This window comes from Pelophylax lessonae (assembly GCF_965119305.1).
Source record: "Pelophylax lessonae genome assembly, chromosome: 6".
Classification (NCBI taxonomy): domain Eukaryota; kingdom Metazoa; phylum Chordata; class Amphibia; order Anura; family Ranidae; genus Pelophylax; species Pelophylax lessonae.
Genome location: NC_138773.1, coordinates 313,585,426 through 313,606,400, shown reverse-complemented (window position 1 = coordinate 313,606,400; position 20,975 = coordinate 313,585,426). Strand labels below are relative to the sequence as shown.

At 46.1% G+C, this 20,975-nt stretch overlaps 1 protein-coding gene across 1 annotated transcript in view; it reads left to right on the top strand.

The window, feature by feature from the left end:
• MRAS (muscle RAS oncogene homolog) overlaps positions 1–20,975 on the top strand; it is an 84,495-nt gene that overhangs the window by 37,904 nt on the left and 25,616 nt on the right. Inside the window, exon 2 of the mRNA XM_082260590.1 lies at positions 13,512–13,721. Coding sequence (XP_082116716.1) covers positions 13,529–13,721 — 193 coding nt within the window. The 5' untranslated portion in view covers positions 13,512–13,528. The remainder of the gene's footprint in view (positions 1–13,511; positions 13,722–20,975) is intronic.

Here is a 20,975-nt window from a genome sequence, read left to right as displayed (position 1 = left end):
TTCCATCCGTCCAGATTTCAGCACAGGATCGGATGCGGATGGCAGCGGGTGTCAGCGGAGATGTCTCCGCTGACACCCGCTGCCCCATAGAGCTGCATGGAGGATCCGATCAGATCCGCCTAAAAAACTGACAGGCGGATCTGATCGGACCGCCCGTGTGAAAGAGCCCTTAGGACTAAAATGGCATTTTAGTTTTAGTCCCATTTTAGTCTTCTGCAAGTGTTTTAGTCGTATTTAATCGACTAAAACTCCAGTACATTTTAGTCGACTAAAACTCATTTTAGTCATCTCTAATCGAATGGGTGTAGTTCAATTGTAAATTGCATTTCTCTACAATTTCCAAACTCATTATATACTACTACTGGTCCTGGAGTGAAAACTCTAATATGTTATTATTTATGGTATTAAGCTGTGAGCATGCACCAGTGTTAATTTTGGCAGCAAATTTCGATTTAGTTTTAGTTAGTCTTTTGACTAAAATGCCATTTTAGTTTTAGTCGTATTTTAGTCATCTGAATTGTTTTAGTCGTATTTTAGTCAACTAAAATTGTGTTAATTTAGTCGACGAAAATGTTTTAGTCGACGAAATTAACACTGTGTTGGAGACTGCGCAAAAAAGATGTGAAACAACAGACGCAGAGTTTGCGCATTTGGCGATTTGAGCTCCAACATCTTTATACGTTCTATTCGGAGATGAGCTCCAACATGCAACCAATTTGTTGCACAACTTGCTGGACCCAAAGCAGCATGACTTTACTAAGGGCGGATCATGTCCGACTAAGCTGACTTTGTTTTACTATATTACCAGTGTTGTGGACCAGGGTGGTGATGTGGACATGGCATATCTTGATTTTTGAGGAAGGCATTTGATACAGTTCCACATAATGATCTAATACAAAGGTTGTACAAGTTAGGCTGTAACCCTTGGGCAGAGATGTATAGTAACTAAGTAGAACTACTTCACTACTGTACTTAAAGCGGAGTTCCACCCAAAAGTGGAACTTCCGCTTTAGGTGTTCCTACCCCCCTGACATGCCACATTTGGCATGTCATTTTTTTGGGGGGGGAGCGGGTACCTAGTTTTGACAGGTACCCGCTCCCACTTCCGCTCGGAGCGCCGCGGCGCCCTGAGCGGAAGTTCTCCTCTCCCCCTCCCTCCCTGCAATCTTCTGGGACACGTCAGAGGTCCCAGAAGATTGCCGGCCAATCACGGCGCGCAGCGCGACTCGCGCATGCGCAGTGGGTACCCGGCTGTGAAGCCGCAAACTGTAACAGCCGGGTGCCCACAGCAGTGATGCCGGCGCCGAGGGAGAGGATCGAGGCTTCGCTGCATCGCTGGACCGTTGGACAGGTGAGTCAAATGGCTGGAACTCCGCTTTAAGTACGGAAAGGCGGTATCCGTACTTTCCTAGAGTAGAATTTTTTTCTCCTACTTCCACTTTTACTTCACTACATTTTTTCAATGATTTCAATACTTCTACTCCAATATTTTTTTTTTTTTTTGTGCTGCATAGTTACTCCTTACTATTATAAAAATTACCACTGCCAGAACAGTAGATGGCAGATTTCATGAAGCTCAAAACATGTGTATTATCAGCGCATACGAAAATAAATGCTACTGTATGTATAAATAAAAGCTGCATTTGAAATAATAAAAAACAATATGATGTTCAAACTTTTGACTTCTTTCTTTAATAACTACATAACACAGTACTTGTACTTTTACTTTCAGTACTTGAGTAGCAAAAAATGTTGAATACTTTAGTACTTCTACTCAAGTCACTTTTTGATCGAGCACTTGTACTTTTACTCAAGTATGGGTTTCGAGTACTTTATACAACTCTGCCCTTGGGTCAGTCAGTGGGTATGCAGTTGGCCAAAGGCTGGACAATTGAGTGTGGTTGTAAATGGCGTTCACTCAGAACAGAGACCAGTCACTAGTGGTGTACCACAAGGCTCTGTACTGGGTCCTGTTCTATTAAATCTATATGTAAGTGATATAACTAAAGGTTTGTTGGGCAAGGTCTGTTTTTTTGCTGGTGACACAAAGGTACAGTATGTAATGGGGTTCATAGCCCCGAATGTGTCTGTAACATGGAACATGACTTCACATTGCTGGAATATTGGTCAAAGCAGTGGAGACTGCAGTTCAATATTTCTAAATGTAAAATAATGCACCTAGGGAAAAAGAATCCCCTGAGTACAACATTGGGGGTACAGCATTAGCCAGCACTACAGAGGAAAAAATATTTGGGGGTACTTAAGGTGATTGCAAAATAATAAAACAGTGTGACCAGGCAGTGATGAAAGAAAAATGAATTATAGGATGCATCACTAGGGATCACCAGCAGGAGGAAGGAGGTCCTGATTCCTCTATATAATTTTTATATATCACTAGAGCAGGGATTCCCAAACTACGGTCCTGCAGCTGCAGAACTACACATCCCATGAGGCATTGTAAAACTCTGACATTCAGACATGACTAGGCATGATGGGAATTGTAGTTCCTGAACAACTGCAGGGCCATAGTTTGGGAATCCCTGGGCTAGAGGAATCGCCAGCAGGAGGAAAGGGGTCCTGATTCCTCTATATGGATCTTTAGTTTATACTAAGGGGTCACCAGCAGGAGGAAGGCGGTCCTGATCCCCTATATAGACCTTTAGTTGTCACTAGAGGGATCCCCAGCAGGAGGAAGAAGGTCCTGATCCCCTATATAGTTCTTTATACCACTAGAGGATTCACCAGCAGAAGGAAGGAGGTCCTGATCCCCTATATAGATCTTAAGTTATCACAAGAGGGGTCACTAGCAAGAAGGAGGTCCTGATCCCTCTATATAGATCTCTAGATCACTAGAAGGATCACTAGCAGGAAGGAGGTCCTGATCCCTCTATATAGAGGAGTCACCAGCAGGAGCAAGGAGGTCCTGTTTCTTCTCTATAGATCTTTACACCACTAGAGGAGTCACCAGCAGGATGATGGCGGTCCTGATCACCTATATAGATCTCTATATCACTAGAAGGGTCACTAGCAGGAAGGAGGTCCCGATTCCTCTATATAGATCTTTATATCACTAGAAGGGTCACTAGCAGGAGGAAGGGAGTCCTGATTCCTCTATATAGATCTTTATATCACTAGAAGGGTCACTAGCAGGAGGAAGGAGGTCCCAATTCCTTTATAAAGATCTTTATTGAGACCTCATTTAGAGTCGGTTCACACTGGGGCGGCACGACTCTGTACTACTTCGGGGGCGACTTGTGCATTACCATGCACCGCGACTTCGGCGCAACTTGCACGGACTTCACATAATGGAAGTCTATGCAGGTCGCCCCGAAGTAGTACAGGACCCTTTTTCTAAGTCGGAGCGACTTGTGTCGCTCCTATTAGAACGGGTCCTGTAGCAGTCAATGGACTGCGAGGGACCGCGACTTGTCAGGCTGACAAGTCGCTCTAGTGTGAATCGAGTCTTCGACTACGGTGTCCAGTTCTGGAGACTTTACTTACACAAAAATATTGACAAAATAGAACGAGTCCAGAGACTGGTAACAAAAATGGTGAAAGGTTTGGGGCAGGGGCGTAACTACAGGGGTTGCAGGGGTTGCAATCGCTACCGGGCCCCATGCTCCAGGGGCCTGGTAGCAAACCAGTGGGTGAACTTCCAAGATCGCAAAGGTCACACTTGCGACTGGACCCTGGCATTGCACCACTCTGGGGAGGCCCCAAGATTGCAGGAAGGGGGCCCACTGCAGAACTTGTGAAAGAATCCTGCTGCGGGACCATAATAAAAGGCCATGCAACGAGTGTAAAGAGCCCCAGGATTAGTGGGAAGAGCCCTGGACTTGAAGGTAAGGGCCCCGGCCAGGGGTCTGGGGGGCCCTTCATGGTTTCTTGCATCAGGGCCCTGAAGGTTCTAGTTACGCCTCTGGTTTGGGGAATAAACCATATTGAGAGTGACTTCATATGTACAGTCTGGAGGAAAGAAGGAAAAGCTGAGTACATAATTAAAACCCTTAAATACATGAGGTTCAGGAGGGCAGTTTTTTTCAATATGAAACCAAAATCAAGAACAAAGGGACCTGACCTCAAACTAACTGGAGGAAAGTTCAAAACTAATCTTAGAAAGTATTTTACTTAAAGGGTAGTTGATGAAACTACCAGCAGAGGTAGTGGGACAGTCAACAGTAAATGAATACTGAACCACGCATGCACCACGGTGCATTATGACAGGTGCTCTCTCTCCCTGGTTCTTGTAGTCAGCCCCCCTGAAGACCGACCCCATGTGAACTGCAGCAACCTGGAAGATGCAGCTTATGCCTCGTACACACGCAACGATTATCGGCCGATCCGATCGGCCGTCTTTTGTGCAGTGTTGTTGTGTTGGTTGGAATGTGCTCTAGACTGCACACGAATTTTCTCGGCCAACAAAAACCAACTTCAGAAGTGATGTCATGTGCTGGTTTACTTTCCCTGTGTTTTTTCTTCTCTGAGCATGCCCAGTCTTGCTCATCAGTTTTTTGTCTGCCGAAATCTGTACTGACTGATGGAAAATCGGCCGTTCTGTTGACGGCCAACAAAAATTTTATAGCCTGCACACCAGATTTTGTTCGGCCGAAAAGTCGGAGTCGGTTGTCGAAAGCATCATACTAACAAGCCGAAAATCGGCCGATCGGACGTTGGCCGAAAATTCACGGCCAACTGTCGATGCGTGTGTCTTATCATCTCAGCTTATGACCCAATATGACAACCCATGCTATGTCTATGGACCCTGTGCCTTTGGCTCTGTGCGGAGTACTATATGCTCCCTCAGTTCCCTTCCAGACGAACTTATGGGTGACCAGCAACCTCTTTGTTCATCATTTTCCCATTGTAAGTCCTTTTTCCCTACTCATTCGCCAATTTATCCTTTTATTGGATGCCATGTCATTTTTGTCTTACTACTTTTTTAGATCTGCCTGCTCCTGATGAGTGAAAACATTCTTTCACGAAACGCGTCGAGCTTTATAGGCCACGTATATCCAATACCCATTTCAGCATGCATCCAATTAATACAATTACCATATATATCTGCTGGTTTATCATTATTATTTTTGTTGCTGTTTTTTACAATCCGTATGATTTTATATGAATATCTCATTGTATATTGTTTGTCTCCCTTAACCGATTGTATGTATTTTACCTATGTTAACTGCTATGTTGTTTGCTAATAAACACACGATGTTGATCATATGCCTTTTTTATGCTTACCAGCGAAAGTGTATATACTATCAAGAAATCATTGTGTGTGTACTGGCCACACCTCATGCAAAGTCCCACTCTTTTATCTTGTGAACACTATGTGTTCCATATATTTTAACGAGGCTTTATTCCTAATGACATTGGAGAAGAAGATGGTGGTACAAGACTGGGTGGAAAGCAGTGGGGCGTTTGATCCATACAGAACCTCATTGGATTGCTGTGTGTTTTATGGATAACTCAGTGAAGGGGAGAGGAGGAGGGGTGTTTGTAGTTCCACTTTAAGTACAGTATTAAAAAAGCTTTTAGGATTAGCCCAGGCTGCATTGTGTGTCATGGTCAGTTTAGATTGCCAAGTCCTTGGACGCAGTATGTTGGGTCAGGCAGTCTTCACGTCTTGCTTGACAGCCTCCAAAATCCTACTGGGCATTTTTTTTTTTTTATTTGTAAATTCTAGAAAAACATATAAATGTGTTTTTGTTTTTTGGCTATTAAGGCTGCATTCACATGTCAGCTTATAATCGCGGGCAGAACCGCCGCGGTTCCGCCCGCGATTCGGAGATTTATTGCAAATCGCGGGACGCCTAGCGTTGCCCGTTGATTTGCAATAGCCCCCCAAACGCTGATCGATGTTGCCGCGATTTACGCCCGCCGAATCGCGGCAACATCGCGCAAACAAAATCGCGGGACGCAATACGCTCCAAAAAAGTACAAGAGCTTCTTTGGAGCGTATTGCGTCCCGCGATTTTGTTTGCGCGATGTTGCCGCGATTCGGCGGGCGTAAATCGCGGCAACATCGCTCGGCGTTTGGGGGGCTATTGCAAATCAACGGGCAACGCTAGGCGTCCCGCGATTTGCAATAAATCTCCGAATCGCGGGCGGAACCACGGCGGTTCTGCCCGCGATTATAAGCTGACATGTGAATGCAGCCTTAGATTTGGCATTTTCTTTAGACTTGGATTCTCTGACCGGTGTACCGCCACCACTATCCACTGGTTGCTAAAATATACGAGAAAAGTGAAAACAATGGTCTGTTCGTCTGTCTTGTAATAAGTATGTGGGTTTTTTTTTTTTTTTTTGTCCATTGAATTTGGGATTCTGGCTGACGACCAATCGCTGAGAAGGAATCACATTTGGATTACATAATCGCCCCCCCCCCCCCCGTTCCCAGGACTCTTCGTCCTGTACAAGGAGACGGCAGCGTTTTCCGCCATCCATTGATCCTCCCAGCAGAAGATCTGGCAGTGCCCTGCGGGATTCTGGGAAGCACGAACGCACGGTCTGGTTCCCGGCAACGTGGCGTGGAGTCCAGAGCGATTCTTTTCGAGCCTGGCTTAGAAATCCTTTCAACAATTTAGCGGCATGGATGTTAATTAGATCTGTGAGCTGGAGATGGGATGACAGAGAGGAATGGAGCTAATTGGCGTCTATTTGTGAAATGCTGAGCGTTAACCCTTTTCATCCTGGTGATATCTGGCAGTAGGCGAGAGAGTCACCAAGTCCAGATATTAGAAGGTGTTCGGATCTAGTGGTTAGAGTGGGTATTGCCAACATCCCTAAAGTCGTGAAACTGAAAAAAAAATCCCCTAGGGTGTGGGACTTTTAAGTCAATAACCAATCCTTGAGTAATTGTCGTAAAACATATGAGTAATATTATTAACCACTTGCCGACCGCCGCCCGACTATATACGACGGCGGTCAGCCCCTCCCAGGCAAAGTGACGTACCGGTACGTCACTAGCCTGGGAGCCAATAGGGGGCGAGCGCGCGCCGCCGGAGGCGCGCTCCCGCCCCCACTCATTCACTAACCAGCCCGCGCGTGTGACCGGCGGACCCGATGGCCACCGGTCACTCGCGATCGTCGGGTGGAGAGGGAGAAAGGCAGGCGGCTAATGTAAACAAAGCCGCCTGTCATTCTTCCCTGTGTAAAAGCACTGATCACTCGGTCCTGCTATGTAGGACCGTTGATCTCTGCTATTACACACACAGCCACATCCAATCACCGTTAGAAGCACGCCCCTAGGGACACACTTAACCCCTCCCTCTCCAATAAAGTTAACCCCTTCCCTCCCAGTGTCATTTTACAGTAACTGTGCATATGTATAGCACTGATTACTGTAGTAATGTCACTGGTAACCCCAAAAATGTCAGTCAAGGGTCCGATCTGTCTGCCGCAATGTCGCAGTCCCGCAAAAAAAAACCGCAGATCGCCGCCAAACAATAAAAATGACAAAAATATTTCCCTTAGTTAGTAATCGCAATAACTTTTGCGCAAACCAATCAAAATACGCTTTTTGCGATTTTCTTTTTTTTACCAAACATATGTTGCAGAAAACAAATTGGCCTAAAATGTAAAAAATTTTAGATTTTTACATTTTGTTTTGGGGGGGGGGGGGGGGAGAATTTCATATAAAAAAAATTTGAAAAATATTGTTGTTTTTGCAAAATTGTCGCTCTTTTTTGTTTATAGCGCATGATCAAAAAATTGCAGAGGTGATCAAATACCACCAAAAGAAAGCTCTGTTTGTGGGAAAAAAAAGGGCGTCAAATTCGTTTGGGTACAGCATCGCACGACCGCGCAATTGTCCGTTAAAGTCACGCAGTGCCGAATCGCAAAATAGGCCCTGGTCAGGAAGGGGATAAAATCTTCTGGGGCTTAAGTGGTTAATATTATACAAAATATGAAAAAATACAAATCAAAAGAAGAAAAAACATTTAAAATGTGTGTGGCTATAGATTACATCACTTGAACATGGAGTGGCTGAGAATTCCAAATGATGACCTGACGCGTTTCGGACTTTGGCCTTTTTCAGAGGTCAAATGGAGGTATATCTCAGACACTAGTGCCAATCCATGAGATGTATGTAGCCACTATCTTAAAAGCAAACGAGAGTTGTTATGCATCCAAAAGGACTGCTATAATCCTGACAAGGCCAGATAGTATGGCTCAATCAAAAGAAAAAAGAGAAATGGGTTGCCACAACTAAATGAAGAGAGAGCTGTAAAGGTGACAAGCCGTCATTTCATGGCAAAGATAACCGCCCTCCACCAATGGTTCCCACGAGGATCCCTGTGATCGGTCCCAAATGGGGCGTTATATAGCATGTGCCGGTATGTCACAATCTTAATAGTATAGAAGACTTGGAGTATAGCTGGGGTGGCTGATTTAGTGGTCCTCTGGATGCATGGTGGAATGGATTCCTGTGGCGGTGCGGATATTATTGGGTTGGGGGGGGGGTCACAGTCGTGTCTGTGGCACAGCCATGGCATCACTGTTCCCCATGGGGGAAACTCTGTACCTGACAGGTTCCATTGACTTGTCAGGATGCGGATTTCTACTCTACGCTCCCTCTTCCAGAAACATAGATAACCTTCAAAATACAAAACCATGTTCCCCGCACTAAGAAAATTTAATTAATATACTACTTATAATGCTGCTACTTTTTAAAATGATATATATCACAAAAAGAGAAATCCCAACATGCAACTGAATATTACAAATGAAGGAGTAGCACCAGGGCCGGATTAAGAGCATCATGGGCTTGGTGCTGAGGATTTTGAAGAGCCTTAAGGGCCGTGCCTTGGCATGCACCCAGAGGAGGAAGGGTGCAGCCATGCATGCCTAATTCCACATGGGATGCTGTCTCTGAAGCCCATAAACACATCCATGCATCGGCAACTGTCCCTCCTTGTCCGGTCTTCGTGCTGTGTGGGGAGGTTCTGAGGGTGCTGCCTGGGGAAGCGAGCATAGAAGCCAGACTTCTGTGTTTACAAGTGACAGAAGAGCGGTAACAGTGAATATGGCCAACCCAGGGCCTATATAAAGGTAGGGGCCTGGAGCTGCAGCTCCAATAGCCCCTACGTTAATCTTGCCCTGAGTAGCACAATCTGAGATGTCAATAACTACATGTGAATTCATAGAATTGGTCCATGAAAAATAGTCCATCAGAATTGAAACACTGAGCAGTTTTAAATAAAATAGCTCAGCTTGGAAGAAATTGTGATATCCCAATGTGAAGATAGGAGAACACCTCACACTCCACCACCGATGTGTATTCACACGCCCAATACCATGGCCACTCACCAGAAGAAAATGCCTTCCACTCTCATGGAAAAGGCAAAATTCACTTCAAATAATCCATCCCTATCCCCTGGGTAGTTGGTATGCCTTCCTCTTTCACCCTCGTCCTCACCAGGATATTGTATAAAGTGGGTATATGTAAAAGGAATAGTATGATATCGTTTTCACCAATCGACACATTTTATTTAACCACTTGCCTACAGTGCACTTTCACCCAGGCCAATTTTCAGCTTTCAGCACTGTCACACTTTGAATGACAATTGCGCCGTCATGCTACACTGTACCCATATGAAATTTTTATCATTCTTTTCACACAAATAGAGCTTTATTTTGGTGGAATTTAATCACCTCTGGGTTTTTTTTCTTCCAAAAAAAAAAAAGAAAAAGACAGAAAATTTTGAAGAAAATTTTTTTTTTTCTTATTTTCTGTGAGTACAATTTGAAAATAAATACATTTTTCTCCTTCACTGATGTGTGCTGATGAGGCGGCACTGATAGGCTACACTGATGAGGAGGTACTTATGGGCACTGATGAGGAGGTACTAATATGCCGCACTGATGGGCACTGACGGGTGGCACTGATGGGCACTGACGGGTGGCACTGAACACTGATGGGCAGCACTATCAGTGCCCATAGTGCTGCCAGTCAGTGCCCATCAGTGCCTAGATGAGCAGGCTTTGATGGGCACTGACTGGTAGCACTATGGGCACTGATTGTGGGCACTGATGCTGGGCAGTAACTGCCACTTTATTTACATTTTGTGTTGATGATCAGTGCCCTGATTACTTGTTTTTGTCTACCCCTGTGAGGAAGAGGAGTGTGAGGCGAGGAGAGCCGAATAACGGCACTTCTTCATTTACATGTGACCGGCTGTGATTGGACACAGCCGATCACATGGGTAAAGAGTCATTTCATTGACTCTTTACCGAGATCGGGATTGTACCGTGCCCATCAGTAACACAGGCACTCTGTGATCATTCCAGAGAGAAACAGTCAGCTGTGTTTACAAAAGCTAACTGTCCTTCTCTCTCATGCCCCATGCATCGGAGTCCCTGCTGCTGAGTGGGGGCAGGAGCGTGCCGCCGGCGGCGCGCACTTGCCTACTAGCTGCAGGCACGCGACTGACATAGAGCTACGTCGGTTCGCGCAGAAGGGGCTGCCTGCCGCAGTACATCTTCAGCGGGCGGTCCTTTAGAAGTTAATTAAATGCGGTGTGTCATTTGGTTGTATAGCTTACGGATACCACTGTACCCATAACCCTTCACCCCTGACGAAGAGACAATTAACCGATATCTCGAAACACGTTGGGTGTTTCTTCACTGTTAGCCAACAGAAATTTGAGTTATTCATGTCCAACCGCTGTTGTGTTGTCTATTCCGCATGGTTTTACTATGTTTGTCTTATAATAGAAAAAATGTTTACTACATATAAATATTTTTATTATAACTATGGTACTAATTTCTGCCCTATGAAGTCCCACCTCTTAGGGGGTTCTTTGTCTGTTAAATGGTGTGAACGAGCCATCTTCTGATCCCCCAGCAATAACAAAAGAAGCAAGTTAGTAGATAATTTGTGGGGGCCCCGGCCGCCTTGGCAGTCGTTTTTTGTGCAGAATGGGTGACTTCAGATGGAGGGAGTGGGCGATGGTACTGGTGGAAGGGGGGGGGGGAACGGGGGCTCTGCAACTGTGAATTATCTTCTGAGGGGGGCTTGTAATGGGATTGGGTAATTTAGACATCACAGGTTGCCACAGATACAAGAGATTCATCTGGAGAATCGTGCAGCAACTTTAACTCCTGGTATGCCATGACAGCCCTGAAGCCTTTTCTGGGAGCGTTCTGCCACTTCCTAAAACTGATCAATGATCGCCTTGTGAATGGCGATGACGTGGCGCAGGAAAAGGTTTATTTTGGATCTGTTCAATAAGTTCCTTACCGTACACTCTACCAACAATTACTACTCTGCCCCCCAGGGGAGTTTTGAGGGTTAAGAAGTTCTGCTTTCTGCAATACACCCACTATACGCTCTTTATGAAGATAATCTAAACAAGCGCAATTTAAAGCATGCGGGTGACGAGGCCGTAAGATTGTATAGATAATATTGGAGCTTCAAAAATGAACAATGATATGTTTAACCCCTCCAGCAGCAGGAAAATCCGAGGGATGAAGGAAAGAAGGAGTTATTAGAACTGATTAGGTTAACCGCTTCCGGACCGCCCGCCGTGTATTTACGTCGGTACTTTGACCTTAAATACTGCAGTTATAGCAGCAGATAGCTCCCATAACCCCGGTATTTATTTTTTATTTATTTTTTTTTTAAACGGAGTGCGCCGGCGCACGCTCGCCCCCTAGCCTCTTGCGCGCGACTGTCAGTTTGCCAAGGAGCTGCTGCCTGCCGTTAACTGGTTAAGGTCATCACAGGGGACAAGGGGGCTTTATTTATGTCTAGAGAAAAAGATTTTGTCTCCAAATACGGAAAGGTTTCTTCACAGTAAGGGCTCTTTCACACAGGCGCTCTGTATGTCCGCAAATCATCCTATTTTTTTTGCGGATGATTTACGGACATAATGCAAGTCAATGGCATTGCGGATGTCAGCGGAATATCATCCGCTGACATCCGATTTGCGTTCTTTTTTCTGTTCTGTTCCGTTTTTTGGAACGGAACAGAACCCTATTTTTCCTCCGTTCAAAAAAACGGAAAGGAAGCAAAATCGGATGTCAGCGGTGTCATCCGCTGACATTCTCATAGACTTGCATTATGTCCGTATATCATCCGCAAACAGATGGGATGATATGTGGACCGCTCCGTGAAAAAAAAAAAAAAGTGCCGGAGCGGATCGCAATGCGGTCCGCTCCGTGTGAAAGAGCCCAAAGATCCCATGTGGAATAGACTCCCTCCATAAAAATCAAACATGTAGGCGCTAAGGAGTCCATCCGCACAGCATAATGATGTATAATGAAAAATACAAATCCAATGAAAGTCTTATCAAAAAGTCTTATAAAGACAATAATAGGGAATATGATAAAAGTCCTGCCTGCACCAGGCAGCTTTTCTCAGAGATGAGGGAAGGAGCTCTGGAACAGGAAGGAGCTGTGGAACAACATGTAAGAAAAAAGCATAAAAAGCGCTCTGGGTGCAGACTGCTATAATGTATAAAAACAAGTAAATAGCAGCAACTCACAAAAACTGATGATATGCAGACATGTGTGTAGAAGATTCTCCTGTATCATGCCCGCAGCCCTGCATCTCCTGTACTATGCCCGCAGCCCTGCATCTCCTGTACCATCTCCCGTGCCATGCCTGTACCATCTCTGTGCCATGCCTATATTATCTCCTGTACTATGCCCACAGTACTGAATCTTCTGTGCCATGCCTGTACCATCTCCTGTACCATGCCTGCAGCCCTGCATCTCCTGTGCCATGCCTGTACCATCTCCTGTACTATGCCCACAGCCCTGCATCTCCTATACCATCTCCTGTGCCATGCCTGTACCATGCCTGCAGCCCTGCATCTCCTGTGCCATGCATGTACCATCTCCTGTACTATGCCCACAGCCCTTCATCTCCTGTGCCATGCCTGCAGCACTGCATCTCCTGTACTATGCCCGCAGCCCTGCATCTCCTGTGCCATGCCTGTACCATCTCCTGTGCCATGCCTGCAGCACTGCATCTCCTGTACCATCTCCTGTGCTATACCTGTACCATCTTCTGTAACATATCCACAGCCCCTGCACCATGCCCGCAGCCCCTGTTTTGGGTGTCATGGTGGTCCAGTTGCGTGCAGTAGCTGCTGCATTTCCCACCCTAGGCTTATACTCGAGTCAATACGGTTTCCTAGTTTTTTTGTGGTAAAATTGGGTGCCTCGGCTTATACTCGAGTATATACGGTACCAGCATAATTTACGCTGGCACGCATGTAAACACCGGTATGTGCGTGTAAATGTGTTCTACTGGCTACTAGAATAAATGAATATTCCAGCCAGTAGAGTGAGTTTACGCTCATACGCATCTTAACGCTTTACGTTTGTGAATGCGCATATGAAGGCTCGTAGAAAGGCACCGGCAGAGGCATTTTTGCCACGTAGTTCATATTTTTATTATCCGATGTGTGTGAGGCTTTAATCTTTCTGGTTTGTCCATTTTTTTTTATAGTGTTGTGTGTTCAAACCCTTCTCTAACGCTTCTTTTTCTCTCCCATCAGGAACAGGGAAAGGGATCATGGCGACCAGCGCGGTCCTGAGCGACAATTTGCCGACCTACAAACTGGTGGTGGTGGGGGACGGTGGTGTGGGGAAGAGTGCGCTGACCATCCAGTTCTTCCAGAAGATCTTTGTGCCGGATTATGATCCCACCATAGAGGATTCCTACCTGAAGCACACGGAGATCGATGGGCAGTGGGCCATTCTCGATGGTAAGGAAAGCGGACTTGAAGAGAGACTGGTGTATTTTCGGTTGTTACTGTTGGGTCCTGAATTTAACCTGTTTGCTGTACCATGTTTCAATTTTATATACTCTTGACTGACTTCACTTGGCCTTCTTGCGTCCTAAGGCTCAATCTACTCCTTTGCAGTTTGCTTATGAGCGTTTCCGCAGTCTTTTTTGCGAGGGGGGGGGAGGTTGCCACAATTTAACAGAGATTTTGCCACAATTTGTGTTTTGTGTTTTTTTTTTTTTTTCTTTTTCCGGCAAATTTTGTCAAATTTTTTTATTGGGCAAATTTGGTCGCCATAATGCCTTTCCCTGTTCCTGATAGGAGAGAGAAAGAAGCGTTAGAGAACCGCTGAAAAGAGTTTGAACACACACTATAAAAAAGGGCAAATCAGAAAGCTTAAGGTCTCACACACATCCTCAAATTAAACGCAAATTGCGGTAAAAATGCACTAAATGCTTTTCTACAGCCTCTCCATTGAAGTCTATTAAACCAAAAATGCAAAAAAGGCAATGTTTTGCATTTAAAAAGTCCCTGACCCTTTCCGTGTAAAAGTGTTCCATAGAAACCCAATGTGGAAAAAAAATAAAAAATTCTGCAAAAAGTGTGAAAGAAAATGCATTGGTGTTTAATAGAGCCTAAGGCTGCATTCACAGCTGAGTGTAGCGCCTTTGAGTGTTTATTCAGTGCAATTTTTATGTGTGACATGCGTGTTTTTATACAGATTTTTTGAGCTTTGTCATTTTTTAATTCGCGAAGTTTTCTGCTGTATTGTTTGTTACTAGATATTTCAGCTTTTTATTTCTAATAATTTTATTATTTATAATAAAAATATTTAGATAGAGAGATAGATAGAGAGATAGATAGAGAGATAGATAGAGAGATAGATAGAGAGATAGATAGAGAGATAGATAGAGAGATAGATAGAGAGATAGATAGAGAGATAGATAGAGAGATAGAGAGATAGAGAGATAGAGAGATAGAGAGATAGATATATAGATTTTTTTTTTCCCCCGTTGGGGTAAGGGGTTGGAGTTAGGATTGGGGTTCATTTATTTTTGTTGGGGTGTTCCTCCTTTCCTCCTCCTTATTCCTCCTTTTCTCCTTCTTTCTATCTTATATATGTAGCAATATTTTGTGGCCTGATGTGGGTCTGCCATTGTTACCGTTTACCTCTCCAGCCCATGTGAGCTGCGGCCCTGGGTGTGAGAACTGAGACATTGACAACTCCGGCCAGGGCTGCTGTTAGAAATCGCGGGGCTCCATACAGACTACCTGGCAGGGCCCCCCCAAGAAAATATTAAAGATATATATTTAGCTAAAATTACAACAAAATCACTATTAGCAGACAAAATTATAATAACTCGCATAATTCCTGCTAAATCTAAAAAAAAAACTATGTTAAATAAGATGAGATGAGAAAAATATACAGGCTGGGCAGTTGGAGCTCAGTGATCAGAGAGACAGAGAGAGAGAAACAAAGTTACAATTTACAAATAAACTCCTGAGCAGAGATAAGTGCTGGGTGGGGGGCCCACACAGGGAGGGGGATTAGTGAGGGACAACTGTCTCTTTCTCAACAGATAAAAGCTGATAGCAGGGAGAGGGACAGATCAGATTCAGGTGCTGGAGGAAGATTTCTGTATTTGTTGTCCATCACTAACCCCCCTCTCTGTGTGGGCCCCCCTGTGTGCTCGGGCCCCCTACAAGAGGGCTGGTGGTTCCCCCCCCCCCCCCCTATCAGCGGCCCTGACTCCGGCATCTTTGTTTGGTTGTTTTATTGTATTTTTAGGGGATGGGAGAAGGGAATGAGTGGGAAACTCCTTTGGCTCGACTATGTACAATTCCGGGACTTGTAGCAAAAATGCCCGTTATCGCTGTCTTGACGCTAGCCAACGCTTACTGACACTTTGAACACACTGTATCTCTGAAAGCTGTGCTGGAACTCCGACTTAAAGCGGAGTTCCACCCTAAAATTAAACTTACCTCCATCTTCTCGCTCCGGGTCACCTGAAAAACAAATGGATAATCGCAAATTTTTTTTTTTTACTTACCTGGATTAGAAGAAAATATACTTACCTTACTTCCTCTTCCTCCCCTCGGCGGCCACAGCGATTCATCACTTCCTGGCATGCAATGATTCCTGGGAGCTGAACGTCATCGCTCCCAGGAATCAATGCGCCTGCACCGGCCCCAACGTCAGTTCCGGTGCTGCGCCGTCATACCTTGCTAAACAGCTTCTGGGCATGCCCAGAAGCTGTGCAGGGAAGACGCTGCGGCACCGGAAGTGACGGCGGGGCCGGTGCAGTGCATTGTGGGATCGAAGAGGATCGCGCTGGCTTCAAGCTGCCCACACCTGAGATGGCAGCGCTGGACAATACATTTTCAAGGTAAGTATTTCTTCTTGCAGGTAAGTGCGACCCGGGACAGTACAGAGGCTATCCATTGTGGAATGTACTAGCCCTGACTGTCCCGGGGGTATTTTTATAAAAAAAAAAAATGTCCCAGGGTGGAACTCCGCTTTAAGTCCAGAAGATCCAGGACTGTAGAACATTGAACGTCTGACACTGCTTGCACTGCAAAGTCACTGACTACTCTCTCCAGCCTTGCACTGGCTTGAGGTAGCTTGCTGTGGATTCCTGTATGGCTGCAACTCCTAACTGATGCATTACACACTGTGCACTGACTCTTCAGGGCCCAAACTTCAGGTGCCCCCTTTATCACTTCAGGGTCCTCTGACCAGGCACCCCCTTTACAGCTAGCTGACACTTGGATCCTAGAACCTTCTCGAGTGGTCTCCTCTGATTCTAGGCAGACCCCAGGGGCAATCCTCAGTACTCACGACCTGTGTAGGCTTTCCTGGGACTGGACCCCTCTCTCTCCGCTGGTTCTCGGCACACCGGATCTCCTCAGCTCAACTCAGAACTCTCTGGATTCTCAGGCGACACCCTGAGACATCCATCTTCCTCTGACAGGAGGAGAGACAGCCGTACTCTCCTTCCTGGGACTCTGCTCCCGCCAAAGACCACGAGTCACACACGCCCCTCAGACTTATACCCACTCCCAGAATCCTTTGCAGCATAATCTGCCTTCTGGGGTAGTTACAAGCCTGAATGTGTCCCTGATTGGGTTTCCTCCACTGCCCTAAGAAGTCTCTCACAGAGCCAGTGGGGAGACTCCCCTCTCAGCAAACACCTGGAAGCCATGACAACGTAACCAAAAAGCAATCATGGCCCTGCTGTAACCAAAAAGGCAGACAAGGCCCACTATGCATTTACCTAGCACCTACCTGTAGGGTGCTACATATTTTAATTTAAAATTTTATTTTTTTTCTCATTTGAGCAGAAAATCACGCAAAAAAAACATGCAAATAGCGTGTTTTCCATAAATTTCTATGGGAAAAATGCTTAAATCTACCTCATTCAAGCTACAAAAAAAAGCTCTAAAACTTTTTTGAGCTTCAGGCCACTTGTATTGGAGATGTGAACCATCTCCATAGAACATAATTGATTTTATTTTTCTCCTCCAGCTTTTTGGCACTTGAAGCTACAAAAAAAGCTGAGGTGTGAATGGGGCCTAACTGCTAAGATGACAAGCAGAGCTGGATTGTTTTGCGTAAGTCAGACCTGAGTTGTTGTAAAGCACAATTGCTGGTCTCTCTGCTGAGGTCCAACACGCACCCCCTGCCAAGTCAGATCTAGAGCTCCCCAATTAGTGGAGAGCAGCTTCCACACAGAGCAAGGGTGCTTCCCTGTTGTGATGCTGGGAGTAGTAGCACACAGAGCCAAGGAGTTGTGATGCTGGGAGAAGTAGCACAAGGAGCCTAGGAGTTGTGATGCTGGGAGAAGTAGCACAAGGAGCCTAGGAGTTGTGATGCTGGGAGAAGTAGCACACAGAGCCAAGGAGTTGTGATGCTGGGAGAAGTAGCACAGGTAGCCAAGGAGTTGTGATGCTGGGAGAAGTAGCACAGGGAACCAAGGAGTTGTGATGCTGGGAGAAGTAGCACAGGGAGCCTAGGAGTTGTGATGCTGGGAGAAGTAGCACAAGGAGCCTAGGAGTTGTGATGCTGGGAGAAGTAGCACAGGGAGCCAAGGAGTTGTGATGCTGGGAGAAGTAGCACAGGGAACCAAGGAGTTGAGATGCTGGGAGAAGTAGCACAGGGAGCCTAGGAGTTGTGATGCTGGGAGAAGTAGCACAAGGAGCCTAGGAGTTGTGATGCTGGGAGAAGTAGCACAGGGAACCAAGGAGTTGTGATGCTGGGAGAAGTAGCACAGGGAGCCTAGGAGTTGTGATGCTGGGAGAAGTAGCACAAGGAGCCTAGGAGTTGTGATGCTGGGAGAAGTAGCACAAGGAGCCTAGGAGTTGTGATGCTGGGAGAAGTAGCACAAGGAGCCTAGGAGTTGTGATGCTGGGAGAAGTAGCACAAGGAGCCTAGGAGTTGTGATGCTGGGAGAAGTAGCACACGGAGCCAAGGAGTTGTGATGCTGGGAGAAGTAGCACACAGAGCCAAGGAGTTGTGATGCTGGGAGAAGTAGCACAGGTAGCCAAGGATTTGTGATGCTGGGAGAAGTAGCACAGGGAGCCAAGGAGTTGTGATGCTGGGAGAAATAGCACAAGGAGTTGTGATGCTGGGAGAGGGAGCAGAAGGAGCCAAAGAGTTGTGATGCTGGGAGAAGTAGCATAAGGAGCCAAGGAGTTGTGATGCTGGGAGTAGTAGCACAGGGAGCCAAGGAGTTGTAATGCTGGGAGAAATAGCACAAGAAGTTGTAATGCTTGGAGAAGTAGCACAAGGAGCCAAGGAGCTGTGATGCTGGGAGAAGTAGCACAAGGAGCCAAGGAGCTGTGATGCTGGGAGAGGTAGCAGAAGGAGCCAAGGAGTTGTGATGCTGGGAGAAGTAGCACAGGGAGTTGTGATGCTGGGAGTAGTAGCACACGGAGCCAAGGAGTTGTGATGCTGGGAGAAGTAGCACAGGTAGCCAAGGTGTTGTGATGCTGGGAGAAGTAGCACAAGGAGCCTAGGAGTTGTGATGCTGGGAGAAGTAGCACAGGGAGCCAAGGAGATGTGATGCTGGGAGAAGTAGCACAGGGAGCCAAGGAGATGTGATGCTGGGAGAAGTAGCACAGGGAGCCAAGGAGTTGTGATGCTGGGAGAAGTAGCACAGGGAGCCAAGGAGTTGTGATGCTGGGAGAAGTAGCACAGGGAGCCAAGGAGATGTGATGCTGGGAGAAGTAGCACAGGGAGCCAAGGAGTTGTGATGCTGGGAGAAGTAGCACAGGGAGCCAAGGAGATGTGATGCTGGGAGAAGTAGCACAGGGAGCCAAGGAGTTGTGATGCTGGGAGTAGTAGCACAAGGAGTCATGATGCAGTGCAAGGAGCTAGCTGATTGAATGAGAAAGCAGAGTGAGAAGAAATGAGCTCATCAGTGTGCTTCTTCTTTCTTTCTTTCTTGTGCCGTCAGACTGGGGGGGGGGGGGGGACAAGACAAATAGGGTCCCCTACCCTGTCAGAGAGGGTTGTGCTGTGTGGCAGAGCTGTGTAAATCTCAAAACTGGATGGACAGAATCCTTTGGCAAAGCTGCTCTCCTATGTATTTAGCTGTATTCCTGCAGCCCCCATTCATTGATTATGTTGACCTATCAGGACAGTCCTTCCATAAGCCAGTAATCCTCTCCTGTTGGGCTACAGTTCTGCGAAAAGTGGATTTGGCCTTTCGAGGTATTTTCTCAGAATTTGGAGTGTTTAGGTTTCTGTGTATTATTGTGCAGCGTGCCGGCCGCCTGATTCCAGGAATGGCACAACAGCCCCGAGAGGGGGAGGGGGCTCACATCCTGTGCCAGGAACCCGGACTGGCAGACTTCGGTGTGAAGCTTAGCAGTAGTGATTGACAAGCTGTGTCGGGGCAGGCAATGCGACTCCTGCGCTGCACGGCATGCCACTGTGCCAGTCTGCTTCTTGTCATTGCTGTAATGCTGTCTGACATGGCTACTGACTTCTCCCCACTTAGCAACCTATCGCCGACACCTACCGCGCAAATCGCTAACTGAGGACAGCCAGGAAAGTAAATGTGCTGCATGCCAGCTGTGAAGGAACTACAAGTCCCAGCAGGGTATTGAAAAGTCCATTCATACCTGTGCATTGTGGCAGCATGCAGTCTCTATATTGAATGGGCTGCTTTAATGCAACATACATTATCATGTGCCCTAATGTACTGCAACAGACAAATGAGCCCTGAGGCTGCCCATACATTATACAATTTTCCTATTTAATTTCCTTTAGATTTACCTACAACTATGTAGTGGAAGAGCCTGCCTGATTGGTTACACATTGAAAGTGTTCCGGTTTGACCTCCTATTATATGGTTTTGGTAAATCTAAAGGAAATTTGTATAATGTATGGCCAGCCTGAGCCAACGTTCACACTGAGGGCGGGTTTAAAATCGTTCAAACCCGCATTTCAGTGCGAGTTCAGGGGGCGATTTAAAAGACATCTGTGCGGGTCCATGCACAGATATCTATTGCAATCGCCCTCAAAGTCACCAAAAGTAGTGCAGGAACTACTTTTGGGAATCGGTGCGGCGCTGCAAAGTTGGCATCGCACCGATTCGGACGGTGCGGTTCCTGGCAATAGGCTCTGATTTGGCTTGTGATTTGAAATGTCAAATCAGCCCGATGTGAACCGGGGGCTAAAAGGAATACTGAAATGAAAAGCTATTTTCAATGTAAAAGTATTAACCACTTCAGCTCTGGAAAGATTTACCCCCTTCATGACCAGGGCATTTTATTGCTATTTAGCTCTGTGCTACTTAAACTGGTAATTGTGCAGTCATGCCATACTATACCCAAACTACATTTTTATTTAATTTTTTATTTTTTTTTCAATTATGCACCTTGTTTTCAATGTGAAACATGTAAATAAATATGTTAATGGTGTAAAAATATTAACAATTATTAATAGTTTAGTTTATAAAACAGAATACGTTATTAATCCCAAAGGGAAAGGATGTGTGTGTGTCTCGCTCTCTCTCTCGCTCTCTCTCTTGCTTTCGCGCTCGCTCGCTCTCTCTTGCTCACCCTCTGTCTCGCGCTCTCTCTCTCGCTTTCTTTTGCTCTCTTTCTCTTTCTCTCTCTTTCTCTCTCTCTCTCTCTCTCTCTCTCTCTCTCTCTCTCTCTCCCTCGCCCTCTTCTCGCCCTCTCTCTCCTCGCCCTCTCTCTCTCGCCCTCTCTCTCTCGCCCTCT